The sequence below is a fragment of the Solanum pennellii genome, chromosome 9, assembly GCF_001406875.1.
Source record: "Solanum pennellii chromosome 9, SPENNV200".
Taxonomy (NCBI): domain Eukaryota; kingdom Viridiplantae; phylum Streptophyta; class Magnoliopsida; order Solanales; family Solanaceae; genus Solanum; species Solanum pennellii.
In genome coordinates this window covers 2,796,589-2,817,149 of record NC_028645.1, presented here as the reverse complement: position 1 = coordinate 2,817,149, position 20,561 = coordinate 2,796,589, and the positions used below count along the sequence as shown (strand labels likewise).

The 20,561-nt window shown below is 28.8% G+C and overlaps 1 protein-coding gene across 1 annotated transcript; it reads right to left on the bottom strand.

Moving 5' to 3' along the window:
- Positions 1–731: 731 nt before the first annotated feature.
- On the bottom strand, positions 732–2,479 carry LOC114073958 (F-box/kelch-repeat protein At3g18720-like). Its single transcript, XM_027911720.1, has 2 exons — positions 1,633–2,479; positions 732–940 (listed from the first exon to the last, which is right to left on the bottom strand). The coding sequence occupies exons 1-2, from the start codon at positions 2,477–2,479 to the stop codon at positions 732–734; spliced, it is 1,056 nt and encodes a 351-aa protein (XP_027767521.1).
- Between the last annotated feature and the right edge of the window lie 18,082 nt (positions 2,480–20,561).

Genomic DNA, 20,561 nt, shown 5'->3' with positions numbered 1-20,561 from the left:
GTGAAAATATCTGTGAAATGCAAGTGTGTGGGAACGTATTGAACCACAATATCCCCTTGGGAAACCTTATCACAAACAAAATGGAAGTCAAAATCAATATGCTTTGAGCGATCATGAAAATGCCATTGACACAATACAAATGAGTGGTGCGGGGAGCATGCATAAATTGAGATACGACATTCACAACATAAGCGATGTCCAAACGCATCATAGTCAAATATTGGAGTGCACCTACCATGCTCCTATACTCACTAGGATTTAAAAATAACTCATCGTCCATAAGAGAGATAGAAGTAAGAGAAGCTATAGGGGTACGCACAAGCTTACATGTGTGAATGTGGAATTTATGAAGCACATTAAAAATATATTTTTGTTGAGATAATTGAAGACCTTGAGACGTACGGACTACTTGAATACCGAGAAAAGAATATGAAGATCACCTAAATCTTTCATAGCAAATTGATTAGAAAGCCGAGAAATGAATTGATTTAGAGGACCAATATGACTACATGTGAGAATGATATCATCGACATAGAGTAATAAAATAAGGACACCAACGAAGGAACAATAAATAAACATTGAACTATTAGATTTGCTACAAACTAAACCATCATAAAGAAGAAATGAACTAAACGATGAAATTAAGCTCGGGGTGCCTGTTTCAAGCCATAGAGAGCTTTTGTTAGTTTGCAAACATGATTAGGATAGTCGGCATGAACAAAACCTGGAGGTTATTTCATGAAGACTTCCTTATTAAGGACGCTATGCAAAAATGCATTTTTGACGTCCAATTGGCGAAGCAATGAGACAACAAGAGAAAGAACAAGTCTCACAGTAGTGGCACGAACAACAAGGCTAAACGTCTCATGATAATCAATGCCAGGCTCCTGATGAAAACCTTGTGCTACCAAACGAGCTTTGCACCGCTCAATAGACCCATCTAAGTTATATTTTATGTGATACACCCATTTATAACCGATTAAATTCAGTTAGAGGTAAAGGGAACAAGGACCCATATTTTATTGTGTAAAAGAGGGTTAAATTCATCCGCCATTGCTTGTTGTCACTTTTGATATTTCATAGTTCGGGAAAAATAAGAAGGTTCATGTTCATGGATAACAACACAACTAACAAATATTAGTTTTTTTTTAATATATACTTTATCTCGCTATTTTTTTAAAGCTTCTTGAACTCCCTCCCTCTTGTTATGCAAAACTTAAAACAATTTCAACCGTGTAACTTTACTAAATTTTAGTTTGAAGTAAGTTTTAAATTAGCAAATTCAAAAAGTACACTAATAAAACATAAAAATATAACATAAAATGGCAAAATAATTACGCTTTTATTAAGACAACATTGCTAACTAATGGAAAAAATAAAGGGAACAATACAATTAATCATCGATCCAAATGCATGATGTTGGTCGAAACAAGTTGAAAATGTATAGACTCGAATAAGCTTTGATGTCCAAATAATCAAAAGAGTAATATTTGTGATTGACCAAACAATAGAAAACGCCCTTTTTATTGTGAAACATTGAAAAATATATCTTGTTTCCTAGTCCCGGTGCAATGCATGGTTTCAAGCACGATCCTACCGAGCTAACAAATAGTGTTTTATTATTATCTAAACTTGTTATTTTTTCCCTCTCCAACACTTCTCCGTTCATTTTGTATCTCCAAACCTCTACTTTCCCTTCATGGTGAGATAGAAATACAGCTAACATTCCTTCGTTGTCGACATCTTCTGTCGTGTAAACATATTGTATTGACTTTCTCTTTCTACGCGGAAAGGGTTTCCCATAAAATTTCCAACTAGGAATTGAGTTTTCGTTGATGGTCAGTATTCCCAAAGTTCCTTTATCTCCCAATACATAGACAATATTATTTTTGAAAAATATTGGACTACTGCATGCCGATAAACAAAAACATTTATATCTATCTGCTGGATCGTCTAAGTTATGATACGTCCAATTAGTCTCTCCAACTTTGATGATGTATACGTCTGGGGGATTACCAACGTAATCAATACCAACAACAAAACAAGCAGACAATGGGTCTGGAGGACACGAAAATGTCCAAGAAGGGCAAATATTTTCATCCGGTAGATCAGGAAGCTCAATTATGTCATTGCTAACAGGATTGAAAAAGAACATGCCACGGCTACCATTACTTATGAGTAACCAATTACCTTTTGAACTACGAATTCGGGAATCCATTAATTTTGGGTTTGGGATAGAAGTAGTCGTCATGACATTGTACACAGGATGAAAGAATTCAATAATTCCGGAATCTCCACGCAATGTGATCAAACAAGGCGATTTTTCTGATTGGGCAGGACGATGTGGAGGTGTCAAAGGTGCGTCGCGCCATCGTTTACAAACGGCACGAAAAATAAAATATTCTGCAGCAACCAAACGTGATGATATTAAACCGAGTATATCTAATGGAATACAATCTGACCACAATGCATCCTCCATTAGAAGAATTGTTGTTGACAAAATTATGTACCGTGTTATGAGATCTCCTGTTTTATTTATAAACTAGAATAAGAATTGGGACAATAAATTAATTACTTGCCAACTCCTTTTCCTTAACAAACTAGAATAAGAATTGGGACAATAATATTATTATTTTAATATATGTCAAAAGTGATTTATTTTTTTTTTGGAAAAATCAGCGGCAAGAATAATTAAAATACAACTATAAATGACAATGTTATAATTTATGGAAATCCCAATTATATTTTCTAGGAAGTAAAGGAAAACAAATTTCCTTATCCTAGACCTATTCTAACCCCTTTTCCTTGTAGTATTTGAACTCATTTAATCATATTGTTAATAGGAGTATTTAATTTAAAGAATATTAATTTAACAAAACATAACAGTTTTGAACTAATATTCTTTTAATTTAGCCACACGTTAAATTAATATTTGTTTTTAGAACCTGATAAAGAAAACAATTTTGAACTCATTTTTCTGCGTAACAACAGCCTTGGCTTGTTGCTTGTTATTTGTCAAGCAAACTTTTTTAGCGTTTCAGATAATTGATACTGATAATCTATGAGACATATCTTTTTAAAAACGAATTTAGTGGATTTTTATTAATAATAAACATTTTATTAGTAATAAACATAAAAAAATTCTCACAAGGAATAAGTACGAGAAAGGGAGGCTGGATTTTACTTTACTAATCCTAGTAAGATACCTATCATCTATTAATTAACAAATATGAAGAAAATATGATGAGAACTAGATATTTTATGATTATCACAAAATTTACAATACACTCGCTATAATGATAGTAAAAGTGAGCATTCTTAAGTAAAAAAAAAATCATAAAAGCAAGGAGATAGTTGATTATCAACCTCAAACTTCCTTTTACAAATCTATGAACTAAAAAAAAGATTGATCTTCTAAAGAAACTTGAAATATGTTTCTCTTGTCCTCTTCTTCAAATCTGTCCAAATAACACTTGATAGTTCATCACTTCTTGGCCTTATTGGATCTTGTTGAAGTTGTTGACACTGTCATATGATTCTGTTTCGCCAGTTGTAACGGTAGATGCCTTGAAACAAACTTCTCAGTCACTTTACCATCCCAACTGTGCTTTCTTCCATGCTTAGTTTTGTCGTTTCCTAGGAGAAATATCAACATTCATAGCTGCATTTGCAAAACAATAATCCAGCATTTCATCTTCCTCTTCCAAAGAGATATCCTCATCATCTAGGTTACAAAATTTATTTGGGGACAAAGTACTTCAACCACCAACTTGTAGTTGTTTGTTAGTGTTACTAGGTGTAATAGGAGGGGAAATGACATGTTCTTCCTCTTCATTTGTAGGGTTAACTTGATATGAATTGATCTCATGCACAATATTATTCGTAAGAGCATCAATGGTTTTAAAACACAAGACCTCCTTTTTCAACCCGCTCCGCATAAATTTTTTAAGATTTTTTTTTCTAGTTATGTTTGATATTAGAAATAAAACTCATAAAAGTAAACTCATTTTTTCATTAAGTATATTAATTTAATAGGATAGTGACTTAAAATTTTTACTTTTTACAGGTCAATTAGGAAACACGCAAGAAATTGCATTATTCTTTTATTGAACCAGTTTCATTTATTATCTTGAATATTTTAGTATTTTTAATAAAATTATCTTAATATTATAAATGTCCCATGTTATAATTGTCCAGGTCTTTGCACCAAATTTTAATTGCAGCAATAGCTTCTGCTTGGTTGCTACTCCTACAATGAATCTTACACATTTACCATGCCCGCATTGAAGAACTTGCCATATAACTTTTAAATATACAAAATAACATCGTTAGGTTACGTTTTAACTTTTGTATGTTTAAAAAAGGATTTCAAAATACAAAAGCAAGAAATAATGAATAAATAATGTTAACATAATGCAAATCAACAAAAACTAGTAATAACAAAAAGCTAATTAAATATTTACTGATTTAATGTTAACCAGTGTATGTCGCGACCCTTTCTCTTGCTAACATGTGGGCAAGGGAGGGATAATGACATGCTTTGTGTTATCAAGTCATAGACGTAGAGATAACGATCATCGGTGAAGTAGATCGAATCTTTGTTAAGATTTGTGCCTTTTGTAGAACAAGTTGTGGCTGCGTTCAAACTTATAAAAATTGCTATTTCTCTGATGCTTTCCGCTTTTATCCATCTTTTTCTTACAAAATCAAACTGTAATACTCTAAAGTGGTACGGCATTCTATAATTTCTCCCGTTAGAAATCAAGTGAACATATAACAACATATCGTTACAAGAGGATTGAATGATGAAATCGGTATAACAAGGATGGTCTGAGAATCTTCTCGACTGTTCTGGAGATTCGTTAGCCATTGGTGTAGCTGTCATTCGCCCCGAATCATTATCTACATCCAAACAAATTAGAATATCTTGCCTCCCGATTAATGCATAAATCTTTTTCTTGAAAACTGTCCAGTTTCCAAGACGTGGATCTCCGATGATTGATTGGACATCTTGTTTATGAAATTCTTCATTATAACCTGGCTTGCAAAAGTAAAAAGTAAGCCGATTCACATCCTCATCCTCGTCATCCTCATCCTCATCCTCATTAGAGTCCTCATCAGAGTTCTCATTCTCGTCCTCATCCTTATTGTTAGTGTTGTCGTTCTCGTCCTCATCCTTATTGTTAGTGTTCTCATTCTCATCCTCATCCTTATTATTATTATCAGTAGAGTTCTCGTTCTCATCATCATCCTCATCCTCATCCTCATCCTCATCAGTGTCGTCATCATCCAGAGTCTCTTTAATTTGGAAGATAACTAGACATTCGGGATCATGAGGTGGTGCAGACAAAAGGCAATTCAATATGTCACACTCAGCAGGAAGTGGCGGGAGCTGAATTTTTTCGTTTGAAATAAAATTCCAAAGGTAACAACAATCATTAGAGTCGATGCTTCCTAACACGAGCCACTCATCTGCATAAGCGTATAATGTTTTTTCTTTAAGTTCAGGTATTTTTTTCATATAATATCGATTTTCCGATACACTGAAAAAAGTTTGCTTCTCCATAACATCACCATGACAAATAAGAAGCCAAGGGTGTTTGGCAGAATAAGGAGGTTGAGCATTGTTGTTTTCTTCTAACTCCATGGCTGAAAAAGATATCAAAAAGGGCAAAAAAGGCTATGATTTGTGGTTAAAAGAATGAACTATAAATAATGACTCCAAATACTATTTCCTTTAGTAAATATAATTGGGATTTCCATAAATATAAACATTGCTCAGTTCTTTCCAAAGGAAATTAATTTTCCTTTATTAAATATAATTGGGATTTCTATAAATAAAAAAGCCTTGCCAATTATAAATTAAATATGATCATGGGGCCAAAAATTTAACAAAAGAAAAAAAAACATTACCGGTTATAGTTCTTTTCAAACTAATCTTCCAACTTAGCACTGTTCCAATTTTATTTTATTTTAATTTTTCGAATTAAAATTAATACGTTATAGAAAAGGAGTTTGGTAAGTAATTGGCAACTTGTGTTTGAAAACGATATATATTTTTTGAGTGCAAAATAAAATATGCACAAAGACACAGTTTGACACTATAACAATAATATTCATGAAAACAATTACGTACCTTATATAGGGCCAATAAGCGAATTACATATCAAATATTTGAAACGTTGAGAGGATTTTGTATCTAAATTTGGAACTATTTAAAAGTGGTTTGAGTTAATCGAGTCTGTATAGTCCGTGATAGTCTTGTATAGTTAATTTCTATTCAACTTCTTGAGTGTATCACAATGCCGCTTAATTATATAGGTTGAGGTTGAGTTTGTATAATTAGTCATATTTGTATAATTCATCATATTTATATAATTCATACTAATGATTTTTCATTTGATTTGTATTTGTATTCGATGGTTTGTGTTTATATATGATGAGGATTTTCTTTGATTTTCTAGTTTATCATTGTTTGCAATAGATTTTAAATATATAGAAAATAAATAAATAACACAAATAAAATCTAAATAAACATAATTATTTTCTTCCTAATTCTTGTAACAACCCATTCAGTCGTTTTGAACACTAGAACTTTTTCTTTGATAAAATACTTTCCGATAGATTTTAAATGGGTGTTTTGGACTATTTATAATTATAATTATGAAATTAGTGGGATAGTTTAATAATTAATTTAGTTGATGATTAAAGAAGATAATATTATAAATAATAAGATTTAATATTTATTAGTTCATAAATATTTACCCTACATAATTAAAAAGACTAACAAGAGAGACACTACCGCCGACGTCAATCAGAAGCGACTGCCACCAGATTGGAAGGGTTCAAAGGCAATAAGAAATGAAAAGCATTAGAGAAGTAGTTACTTGACTTTGGTTCTTCGGTGGAGGTGGGTTATGGTTTATTTCTATTTGATAGATAAACTCTGAATATTGATTGATATGTATTTAGTGATAATATGAAATTTCCTATGTAATTGATTGTGTGGTTTGTGGTTGGCCTAAAATTCTGAGACTGTTGAATTTATAGTCTTGAATCCTCTATATCAAAATGACGTCTTGAGTAATGAAGGCTTGACAAAATAAATTAATGGGATGATTGGATCGGAGTGTCACGTTCCACACGATATTATTGGAACGGAGTGTCACGTTCCGACACGGTATGTGGAATTGAAGTTCCACGTTCCGACACGATATCTGAGATTGGAGTGTCACGTTCCGACATGATAACATTAGAGGAAAGGAATCTTGAATTAGCTTATATACTCAATCTCAAAGAACCCATTTTTCAAATGAGTATGGTGTAGAGGCATGAGTCTTATAAGTTTGCTTGATATTGTGATTGATGATGTACCTACAATGGTGTTGTTGTCACTGGTTCATGTTGTTTGTTGTTTTCTACCTGTTGAGTATTGTAGTTGATTTTATATTGTTATTCAATATATATTGGTTTTTATTTTGGATTCGCCGATGATACCTACTCAATACGTGTTCCTTATACTGACCCCTACTTTTATTTTCTTAGTTGTTCTTTTGTGGAGTGCAACAAGTGTACCATCCTCTTCGACTCGCCCTAAACTCTAGCCAGTCTCCAGCACATCAGAGTTCAGGGTGAGCTATTATTTCTAACTCGTGTTGGATTCTCTCATTCACGTCTTGATGTCCTTGAATTTCGGACATCAACCATCTTTTTACTTATTTTAGTTTCTTAAATACTCTTCGACTTGGTAATTTGAGAATAAATGTCCTTGATGTGATGACTTTCAGATTTTGGGGATAGTAAGTGTTAAACTTTAGAAGCTTATTTAATTGGTTACTTGATAAGTTTTGAGTTTCACATTTTATTGGTATTCGTAGTTGAATTATAATCTATGTTGGGATTTAGATTTCTTGGTTCACCCACTTAGGAGGTTAAGTGTGGGTGCCACTCATGAATCGTTTTGGGTCGTGACAATTCTACTCTCCTAAAATTTATCTATGATTCAAGGACCGTTAGTGACATATTTCTCAAACTAGGGTGATTTAGATTTGACATATATCGAGATGCCTTTTAAGGAAATTTAGTACCCTTTATATAAGCGTGAACTAGAGTTTATGATTGAGTAGTATCGAAGAATTCTAATTGAAACCAAATACACCTTTTAGAGTCTCAATTCAAATTGAACACGTTTTGTAGAGTCTCATAAGATTTGAATGTGTAGAAATGTCCTGCTTCAAGGCTTATCGTAGTGTAGACTAGATGAAACTCAAAGAGGAGGCTTGAAGTACTCATTCTTCCACCTTTGCAGCTTAAGATTTTCAAATTTGATTTAAGAAAAAGAGATGAGTGACAGATTGGTCCTACTGGGCGTGACAATTATTTGCAACAAATTCTAAATATATGGTTAAACCAGACAAAGAAAATCTATAAAAACATAAATATTTCCTCCGTGATTCTACTCTCGTAAGATTTATCCATGATGATTCGAGGGCCACTAATTTATCCATGATGATTTGATGATAATAAGTGGCGTATTTCTCAAACTAAAACAATTTAGATGTGACATTTATATGAATATTCCATAACTTTTGTGGAATATATGGTGGTTGAATGTCTACAACCACCATATATACAAAATCTTTTTTCTTTTTCTAACTTTTTAAAGTTTATATAAACATATAGTTCTCGAATTTTGTATAATATAATTTATATAACGCAATTTTGTATAATATAGTTTGTATACATGTTTAAAGTTCATATATTTATATTTTTACCAATTAGTTATTTCAAGTTTTGTCATATTGGTATAATTCTAGACTTTGTATAACTCAATTAGACAAAAAAAAAGCTTGAATTATACAAACGAGATGCGTATTATTCAAATTATTGTCCTCTCTCGCTTGCCTCTGTCCTCCTTCTCTCAATCTCGCTCACCTCTCTCCTCACTCTCGCAATCTCGCTCGCCAGATACACAAATACATATGTACAATTATCTAATCATATATATATATATATATAATTCACCTCTCTTTCTTTCTTTGCCCTCTCTTGCTTGCCTCTCTCCTCCCTCTCATTTTCAAAAGCCACCCCAACCATTGTCTACCTATACGAGGAGATAAAAGGAATTTGGAAATATTGACCATCAATGAATCCTCGATTCCTAGTTACTTTTGACGTCGAAAACAAAGGTCAAGCCAGTTTACATGGTATACAGAAGATGTGGGCAATGAAGAAATAGTTAGCTAGAGAGTAAAGATAAAAAGTTTATAATGTTATATAAAACATTGTTTGTGAGGCTTCGATAAACAACAAGGTGTTTTCTATTAAGTCTTTAAATTACTTGGGCATCGAAGCTTATTTAAGTACAAATATTTCTCTTAATGGTTCTCTAGACTTAACCTTCTAATTTGCGTTGATTTCTAAGTTGTAATCTAAGAAAATAAAACGCTATAATAAAAGAAATAATGTAAACCTAATTGAGATAATAATAGGAAGTTAATATGAAGCCTGAACGTGCAATGCAAATTAATAAAAAAAAAAACTATATCAAATAGCACAAAACATTTGTTGTATACTAACCAAAAGCTAAATAAACATTCGTTAACATTAAAATAAAAAAAAAAGCTAAATAAACAATCACTAATTTAGCGTTAACCAACGCATGTAGAGGTTTTTCTTGGGAACATGTGGGCAAGGTAGAGATAATGATATGCTATGTGTCATCGAGTTATAGACATAGAGATAACGACCACAGTTGAAGTAGATGGATTCTCCGTTAAGATTTGTGCCTCTTGTGGAACAAGTCGTCCCTGAAGAACGATTTACGAATATTGCTATTTCTCCAATGCTTTCTATCTCTATCCATCTTTTTTCTACAAAATCAAACATGAATACTAGAATAAACACTTTCTAACAAGAGCCACTCATCAACATGAGCACTAATAAATTTCTCTTTAAGTTCAGGTATACGTCTCTTATAATATCGATCTTCTAATACACTGAAAAAAGTTTTTACCCATTCAAAACTCTGTTTTGTTTTCCACGTTCTAAAAAAACAATAATGTAATAATGTGTGATTAAAAAATCTAAATAATATTAAATAATTATTAATAACTTCAAGTAAGACAAGGAAAACGTTATAGAATAGATGTAGGAAAAGGAAATTTGTTTTCCTTTCCTTTTCCATAAATATAAGTGGGATTTCCATAAATAAAAAATATTGCCAATTCTATTTCTATTTAAATTACTCTAATATAATTGGGATTTCCATGAATAAAAAATATCGGTTCCTAATATATTCACTTTTGACTTTATAAAAAAAGAACTTTTTTTTTAATTTGAAGGAACTGAGTTGCCGTAATTCTTGTTCTAGTTTTTTTAATAAATAGGTAGTAATGGAGGATACATTGTGGTCTTGTATTCCGTCGGACATAGTAGGATTAATATCATCACGCCTCGTGGCTGCAGATTACTTTATTTTTCGTGCAGTTTGTAAAAGATGGCGATACACATCCATGATGCCTCCACCTCGTTCTTGTCAACAGGAAAAATCACCTTGTTTGATCACCTTGCGCCGATTATATAATATAATATGGTCCATGGGGTAAACAAAAAAAAATATTAATACATAAAAATTAATATTAGACATATATTATTATTATTATTATTATTATTATTATAAATTAATACTAAATAGTATGACAAAATACATAAAATTAATATTGGATATATATAAATAGATACAAAATATTAAATGAAATTAATATTGGATATATATAAATAGATACAAAATATTAAATGAAATTATTATTGGATATATATAAACAGATACATAATATTAATAATAGATATGTATAACAAATACATGAAATCAATGCTATATAAATCTATATACTTAGTATGATACTCATGTATCTAAGTGTTTAGTTACTATAATATCAATGAATTTAATATTTTAAAGAACAATAAAAGAAATTAATTATCTATGTATTTTGAAATCCTCATTTACTCCTCTATTTAAGGAAATCAATTAGAACCAATTAATTTAAATAAATAAATTTTGTATCTCAATTTAAATTTGGCGGATCAACAATCTTATTTGAATTATTCTAAAAAAATATGATTTAACGCTAATTTTTAATTTTTCAAATAAAATGATTTTTTAATTATTATCTTCATGGTTAAACATCCAAAAAGAAAAACACTAAAAACTATTTCATTCCATTTTACTCCCACAAATTTTTAACAACTCCAATTAATATTTATGATCAAATATAATCAAATTAATGTCATTTTCAGCTTAAAAATAAAGGAGACAATTTTCCAAAAGAGTATTACAAAATTTCATGGCCGTTTACTTCTTTATATAACAAACATTACCACTTCTTTGATTAATTAAGGAGAAAAAAAATGACAATATACCACACCCCAAACTACCCCCCCCCCTCCCCAACACCTCATCCCATAAAAAATTAACAATTTTTTTTTATATTTTTTTATTAAAATAAATTTATCACCATCACCCCTTCTTACCCCCTACCAGCCCCCCATTCCTACCACCCCTATCCCAAATTAAATGAAATAACACCATCTTTACATTATATAGTGAATTACACTCGTTGTTACATCAATGTCACGTCATAAATTATAATTTTTTTATTTTCTTTTCGTTATTGATTAACTTTTTTTTAATTGATTATGTTTTACTCTAATTAATCTTTGATTAATTATTTTAATTCTCTAATAATTATATATTTTTCATCACTAAATCTCACACATTTCAATTCTCGTTTGATCAGAAAAATGATATTCGACCACTTTCACCATTAATTTTTTTCGTACCAGCACTATATCATATTCAATTCTTCGTTTTCTCTGTTACCTAACACCAAATATCACCACCACTATTATTAATATTGATTTTTCCTTCTTTACCGTCTTCAATTCTCTCTTTTAATTTTTGTCACCCGCTACTCATCACCACCAAACCCAAAAATCGATCAACAATTGAAATTTCTTGTACAAAATCAAGGAAATAAAATAGATAAAAATAATCAACCAAAGTTTTTCTAGATAATATACAATTATTCACTAATAAATCTATGAGAATTAACCTAATTGTGAATAAAAAAAAAAGTGCTTTAAGTTTGTGATTAGAAAATAAAAAAGTGTGATGAAAAAAAAAAAGAACGAAGAAGAAGAGGACAACAGGTGAGGTGTGAAGAAGAAGAGGTATGGGGAATGGGGGTGTAAAAGAAAATTCTAACATTTTTTTTACTTATTATTAAAATTGACGCGCCTATTTTTTATTTTATTTTTTTGCCAAGTCAGTTTTAGGGGGGTAAGATGATTCATTTTCGAATAGTATATGTGTGTAATAGGTCACTATAATAGTTTAAGTGCGTAAAATGACTTTGCAAGACAAGTTCAATGAAAAACTTATGTCTTTTTCCATGTTTGTAATATATACAACTAGACCTATACGGTACTGATGTTTTGAAATTGGGCAACTTTTACATATAGCAAATAAAAAATTTATATTTGTATGCTATAGCAAAGTTTGCATAATTGCGCTCCATAGCAAATATAGAAACTGTATAATTCGCTATACATATACAGTTGAAGTGAATTGTATAAAACGAAGTGTATAAAACGAGAAAGAGAAAGACACTTGGACAGAGAATTGTATAAACGAAGTGTATAAAACGAATTGTATGACTATAAGTGTATAGAACGATTATATACAATTTGAATTTGTGTAAAATGAGAAAGAGAAAGATAAAAGAGACTTGGACAGGGAATATACAATTGAATCGAATTGTATAAAACGAGAAAGAGAGAAATTAGATACAGTTTGAATTTGTATAAAACGAGAAAGAGAGAAAGGCAAAAGAAACTGGGCAGGGGAGTATCTTTATTATATAATTATAAGTGTATAGGACGAAAATATCTGTACTTGCATGTGTATATACAATTTTCTCACGCTTTATACAAACAGAAACACAATTTATACATGTCGCTTCTGTTTGTATAAGTGAGAAAGGCGAGGGTTGCGAGTGAGATCTGGAAGAGGGGAGAAAGGGGAACAAAAATATATGTATTTATACAACTTTCTCTGCTTTACACAAATAGAAACAATTTTTATACACTTGTGTTTGTATAAAAAGTGAGGAAGCGAGCGAGATATTTGGAGCGAGAACGGGAGAGTGGCGAGCGAGATTTATGAGAGAGAGGCGACTGACAAATTTTGGCAAATGTTTGCTATGGAGCACAATTAAATCAAACCTTAGCTACTTCATTTATTTTAGGTTATTAATTTGCTATTATATACATTATCCCTTTGAAATTTTGTGGCTAAATTTTGCAAACTCCAAACATCTTTTGCTCAAAGTCACACATAATATAATATTTATGTATGGACAATTCAAATTAATTAGATTTCAATGGGATTATTACCCACTATAAAAAAAACTTTTTTTTTTCTTTTCTAAAAGTAACCATTTATTTTTCTAGTTCCAACAATCAAGCATACAATTTCAAAATCCCAAATGATAGCAACCAAGTACGGTGCCTTCGTCTCTTTTTACTTGTTCACTTTTGAATTGATACACCTATTAAGAAAATAATTAATGATATATTGTGTTTATCATTTCTCCCCTATTAATTATGAATTGGATGAATAATTCTATATTTTCAAAATAATTAGTCATTTAATTGTGGATATAATAAATTTTCAAAGTAATGAAAAAATGATAACTCATGCATATGTAAGTTAATTTATACCGTATGTTAACTCTTGGAGTGCAAAATAATGCTTATTCAGTGTATAACTCATGCATATGTAAGTTATATTTTACAATCAATGTATACTTTCTATAAATTTTGGAGAACTATAGTGTATAGTCAACCATGCGAACAACTTAAATAAGAAATAATTTTATTTAAGTTTGACTATTTTATTGGGGAAAAAATATACCGAATGAAAACTATTTGGATGAGTATCTTTTCATAAATAATTACGAATTGTAGTGATACGTTTTATTTATAGCAATACATAACAATAATATGTTGAATATGTAAGATGTATTAAAATTGAATTATGTATACAATATATATGTATTATAACTGTCTTTTAAATATATTATCTTGTTTGGTAAGAAATTGTTACATTGTATTAAAATGTATTAAAATGTGTGATAAATATATTATCCATCAATAAAACTTGTATTATATGTGAATAATAAATAGTTCTTTGTAATACGTATTTAAAATATATTATAAAAATATTAAAATTGGTCACGTAAAAAAAAATATTTTACTATAAATGATAAATATTTTTTTAAACATAACATATTTATGTAAATAGAATTTGTAGGCTGACATTTTGCATAATTTATTCAAGAGAAAATGCATGGGCCATTCACAGCCCAAATGGATGTTTATAACGAAAAAGGAATAAATTGTATAGAATTTCAAACTAATAATATAAAATAAATATAATAGCTATCGTTTGATTTATTTGTGTTTCATATCAAATTATTTGTCAGTATCTCTCTCCCTCATATTCTCGCTCGCCACTCTTCCTCTCTCACTCGCTTCCTTCACTCGCCTCTCTCACTTTATACAATAAAATTGTATAAATTGTGTTTCTAATTGTATAAAACGAGAGAAAATTTTATATACACATGCAAATACATATGTCTCCGTCTTATACACTTATAATTATACAATAAAAGTACTTCTCTGCTCAAGTCTTCTTTTGTCTTTTTCTCTTTATCGTATTATACGAATTCAAATTGTATATAATTTCTCTTTTTCTCGTATTATACTATTTGATTCAATTGTATATTCCCTGCCAAAGTCTCTTTTGTCTTTCTCCCTTTCTCGTTTTATACAAATTCAAATGGTGTATAATCGTCTTACACACTTATAATTATACAATTCGTTTCATATACTTCGTTTTATACAATTCTCTGTCCAAGTCTCTTTCTCTTTCTCGTTTTATACACTTCGTTTTATACATTTCGCTTCAATTGTATATGTATAGCGAATTATACATATATATGTTTGCTATGAAGTACAATTATGTAAACTTTGCTATAACATACCAATATAAATTTTATGTTTGCTATGTGAAAGTTGCCCTAAGCAAAATTATGCAAAATTTCAGCCCATATGATTCACTTATCATCTTCTTAGCCCAATTTATGTCTTCTCCTCCTTTATAATCAATAAGAATTATCTTCTTCTCTTTCCTTCCTTCCTTCTTTCGTGATCAACCAACCATTAAAATTTTAAAGTTTACTTGATTAAAAAATTTGACGTGATCAACCAACCATTAAATTTTTAAAGTTTACTTGATTTAAAAATTTGACGCATTGTAAATGTGAGTCATTTCAAGTGAAAAATAAATCAAATACTCGAAACATTGAAAGGATTTAATATATGAAATTTGGGACTATTTAGAGTTAATTTAAGTTCATTGAGATTAAATAGTTAGTGTATACTTCATGTATATGCATGTATAGTTATGCTCTATTCAATTTTTTGCATGTATCATAATGTTTACTTAGTGTCTAGTCATGTATAAGTCTTCTATATTATATAATCTATTTATACTTTTTATGACTTTTGGCAAGCTATATTATATAATCAGTGTATACTTTCTATAACTTTTTCCAAGATATATTGTATAGTCAGTGTATACTTCCTATGACTTTTTGACTATTTTTAATGTAAATAAAATACGACTATATTTCTTATAGCCTAATAACTTAATAAATTTTTATATATTTGAAATTTGTCCTTTACATATATATATATATATATATATATATATATATATATATATATACGCGCGTGTGATTGTAAATTATGTATACAATATTGATACATTGCATTACTATTTATACAATATCGATACATTACATGTACAATAAAGGAAAAGAAGACCAAGCTTGTTAACTAACTTCTTTTTGCATATAGTTAAGCTATATTAGGCTTTATGAGTGCACCACAATGTATAACACATGTATATGTAGGTTATATTGCATTGTCAATGTATATGTTTTAAGAAAAATGACAGAAATTCCACCTTTAAGTCCTCTTATTATCATTATCCTTTATTAGTGTTACAAATCCCAAAAATCCCTTATTATCACATATATAATGTACCAGTGCATCAAATTAATGTATCTTGCACATTAAATTAATGTATCTCGCATATCACATTAATGTATCTCACGCATCAGATTAGTGATCATGTATAAAATGTACATTAAATTAGTGTATCATGTATAAAATATAATGTATCTTACTTAACGATTAATGTATCTCGCGCATCAGATTAATGTATCAGCGCTTATATTATTGTATGAGTTTGAGAAATTTCTATAATTATAAACTTATAAGGACAAATAGTAATTTTGCCTTAAAAGTATGTGAATTCTGCCCTTTGCTCTACTTTTTATGACTTTTGGCAAGCTATAGTATATACTATATAGTCATTGCAGACTTTCTATGAATTTTTAAAACATTTTTAATGTAAATAAAGCATAACTATATTTATTTATTAATATTGAGAAAATTACTTGGGCAAAAATGTAATTAAGATAGATTATGTAGACCTCCTATATTTGTTGAAATATGAAAATATCTATATTAATTTTAACTTGATATTTAGCTTAGTACTTAATTTCAAGCAACGAAGCTATTTTACTGGTTCAAGGGAGTTGATATGCAGCACAATATATACACTCACTGTATACAGTTGAAGCAGTGACAAATATGAGCCAAAAATTAACATACATGTCCAGATGATGCACCAGACTGTATACATTTTTGTATACACACCGATATACTAGAAAAAAAATATGGGCAAAAACACGACCCGTATACAGCAGTATACACTTGGTGTATACATAGAATTTCAAGGGTTAAAATAGGGCTAGAGATTGCATTTATTTAGTTATTATTTATTTGATTTGTTTAACTCTAATCCTTTTTTTTTATTACAAAAAAAAAACCCTTTATTTGATTCGTTATAACTTAATTAAATTATCCAAAAGATGAAATATGTAGTCAAAACTTTTTATTTATTCTTCAATTTTATTAAAATTGTTTTCATAATCTAATTAACCTAATTGATTTAAATTATTATTTTAAAATGATTCAAATAATTTCTAATTAATTAAGTTTTTGACAAGATCTTAAACACAATTCAAACGTTTCAATTAATGTCCCATCTTCTTAAAAATTAAATTGTTTTCTTTATTTAACTATTTTCTCATAGTTAATCGAATATTGTTAACTATTATTTCTGTTATGTTAAATCATTTTTTACTAAAAAATAGTCAAAATATATTAACCAAGTTTTAAATAAAACTCCTTACCCATTTATCTAAATTGATAAAGATTTAATCTGTTAAAGTCTTTTTAAATTATTATTTTTTAATTCTTTAAAAATTTAAGTGACAATTATTTTCTAAGTATTTTTCTTAAATTGTTTTTTACTTAGAATATTTGAAAAAGTAATTTTTAATAGGGCTAATAAGCGATTCATATCTAAAATTTGGGACTGTTTAAAATGCTTTGAGTTAAACGAAAATAAATAATTAGTGTATAGTCATGTATACTCTATTCAAATGGATCACAATGTATCGTCATTGTGTAGGGCATGTATAAGTATGCTATATAGTATGATTAGTGTATACTTTCTATGCCTTTTGACAAAATTGATGGTATAGTCCGTGTATATACTTTCGATGACTTTTGACTATTTTTATTGTAAATAAAAGATGGCTATATTTACTATAAGCTAACATCTTTATCGTATATATTTGAAAGCCCTTCATGAAAGTATTGTATAAGTAAAGTGTATGAATATATGTTTTGATACAAATACATACGTCACATATGCATGATCATACACTATGTATACAATAAAGATACATTGCATTGACTATTTTATATAATATCGATACATTACATGTACAATAATTATTTTTGTTGAAATTATTTTTGTCACATGTATTGAAGAGTTAGAAATTTACTTCATCACGTTTTTTTCCTTTTTAATTTTAATGTAAGAAATACCTTGAGAAAGAACTATTTTTTTTGATAATTTGATATTTGTAAAGAAATATTTTAGTGTTTGAGTTATGAATGAAAAATATTTTTGAGAAACATATTTTGTTTTTATTAGGATAGAAATTAATTTATGAAATTGAATTTTTTTGGGCGAAGGCAGAAGTGAAAAAATAAAAAATTTGAAATTGTAATAGTTATTCTTCATGAATCATTATCAGGATCCAAACACGGAGAAGATGAAAGTAATGCAAAATTAAAGTAAAAATAAGCACTCAGCAAATGAGGTAGTTTTTATGAATTTTTAAATAATATTAAATGTGTAAATAAATGATAAGAAATTTAATTGGCATATGACTTTTAATATGACAACATTTATGGAATACGTTTTTAAAAAATTATATTGATTTGTCATATTAAATAAATTTTTGTAATTTTTTTAAAACTAAAAGATACAAAGAAAATCCAAAATTTTGAGAAAATAAATAAATAAATTTTCTAGTCAATGAGGTATATCGTATCAACGAACTTATAGGTATTGACAAATATATGTAGATTTACGTTATTTTTAAATATATGATTAATTAAAATATACAAAAAAAAAATGGTAGTAGTAAATTTTTTTATTCTTATTAAAGTTAGGATTGAACTTTTCTCAGTCCAGTAATTCAATTTCCGAAAGGCATATCTCTCTCATACGACATCATAATTGCGCAAACTCAGCGTCGTTGAAAAGATCTTCCCAAGGGCTTTCCAACCATATAAAAAACTCACCCTAACTTCTCCTGAGCTGGAAGTTATAATTGTTTGAAAATGACCAAAAATCACTTTTAAAATCTGAAAATTTTTCAGAGTACTCTTTTTATTTCCAAAAATAATTATTCTTGGTTTCCTAGTTTATCCTTAGTCATTTCAAATTACGAGATGTCATAATTTATCCATAAATGATGATCAATCGACTTGACTTCTACGAAGAATGAGGATTATCAATGAAGTCGAAAATTGATAACAGATTTGAATAACAATTGATTAATTTAATTTTTTTTATCCAACAAAAAGTAGAAAAAATCAACGAAAACTTAAGATATTCATGTGTAATGAAAGAAAATAAAAATATCCTTGCTTTCTCAAGTGTAACAAATATTGAACAAAATAATTTAGTATGTGTCAATTTAATATCAATTTTATTAAGACTGAATAATACTAATAACTGTGAAATGTTAAACGTATAAAAATGCTCTTAAATGATTTAAATATACCCTCCTTTCATCGTTTGGTTTGAAAATGCTCTCAATTTTTTTAAAGTTTAGAATTATCTCTTTTTAACAGTCCATTGATATATAGGAATGACTATAGTCAATACTTAATATCAAGAGTAAATTAGAAATTAAATTATAAAATTTATTTTTAATTGGTATACTCCTACAAAATAAGTAATTGTGGATGAAACGAGAATAAATTAAGTGAAGATACTCTATTTTTAGAAGTCCCAATTCTGGAGGGACAAAAATATTTTATTTAAGTAGTCTTATTTACCTCTAAATTTTGATTAGCGAAATTAATTTTGATTAGCAAAATTAAATGTAATCCTTTACTAAATACGAAATTAAGTTAGAATATAAACTACTATCTAGAAAGACGCATGTTGACGAGGAACAAAACCTTTAATTTGGTTAACATCTTAACTCCCCCCCTTTTTTTTAAATAATAGTTCATAAATAAAATATGATAAAACATTGCACTGAAATCATATATTAAATCATTTTTTAAAAAGAAATAAATATTTATAATCCTATGTTATTACAACATGGCACTTGTCACGCCCCTTTTTTTTTCTCAAAATATATTTTTATTTTTGATTTTGAAAGAAAAAAGAGTTTTTCCAATTAAAGTGACATTTTGAAAAGAGATAATTATTATTCAGAGTCGCCACTTGAAATTGAGTTTTGGTGTTCCAAGTCACCTTATTTAAATCCCTAATCAAAAGGAAATTTGACTCTACTTTATTGGTCTGCGAACTAGAAATTCGGGTAAGGAATTCTGTTGACCGAGGGGAAGGTGTTAGGCACCCCTCGAATCCCGTGGTTCTAGCACGGTCGCTTTATTGACTTTAATATGACTTAACTTAATTTTTTGGACACTGTATTATTTAACTTAATAATAAAATTGTTATTTATTTTCAGATTTATTCTAAACTTATTTTAAATTGGTTTATTTATTTTAAATGGTCTTTCTTCAATTTTTTTTTTGTTGTGCGTCCATTAATTTTAAAGTTGAACATTCGTATATCTTTTTCTGCTTATATTTGTATGTTTTTAATTTTTTAATGTTATTATAAGTAGAATATATCTGGTTCCTAAGAATTAGAGTTTATGTAGGAATAGATATTCAGAGTTCAAGTTAATTTAGGATTATATATTTATTTATTTATTTTAAATTAAAAATAGGAAAATAAAATTTTATAAGATTTGAAGTTG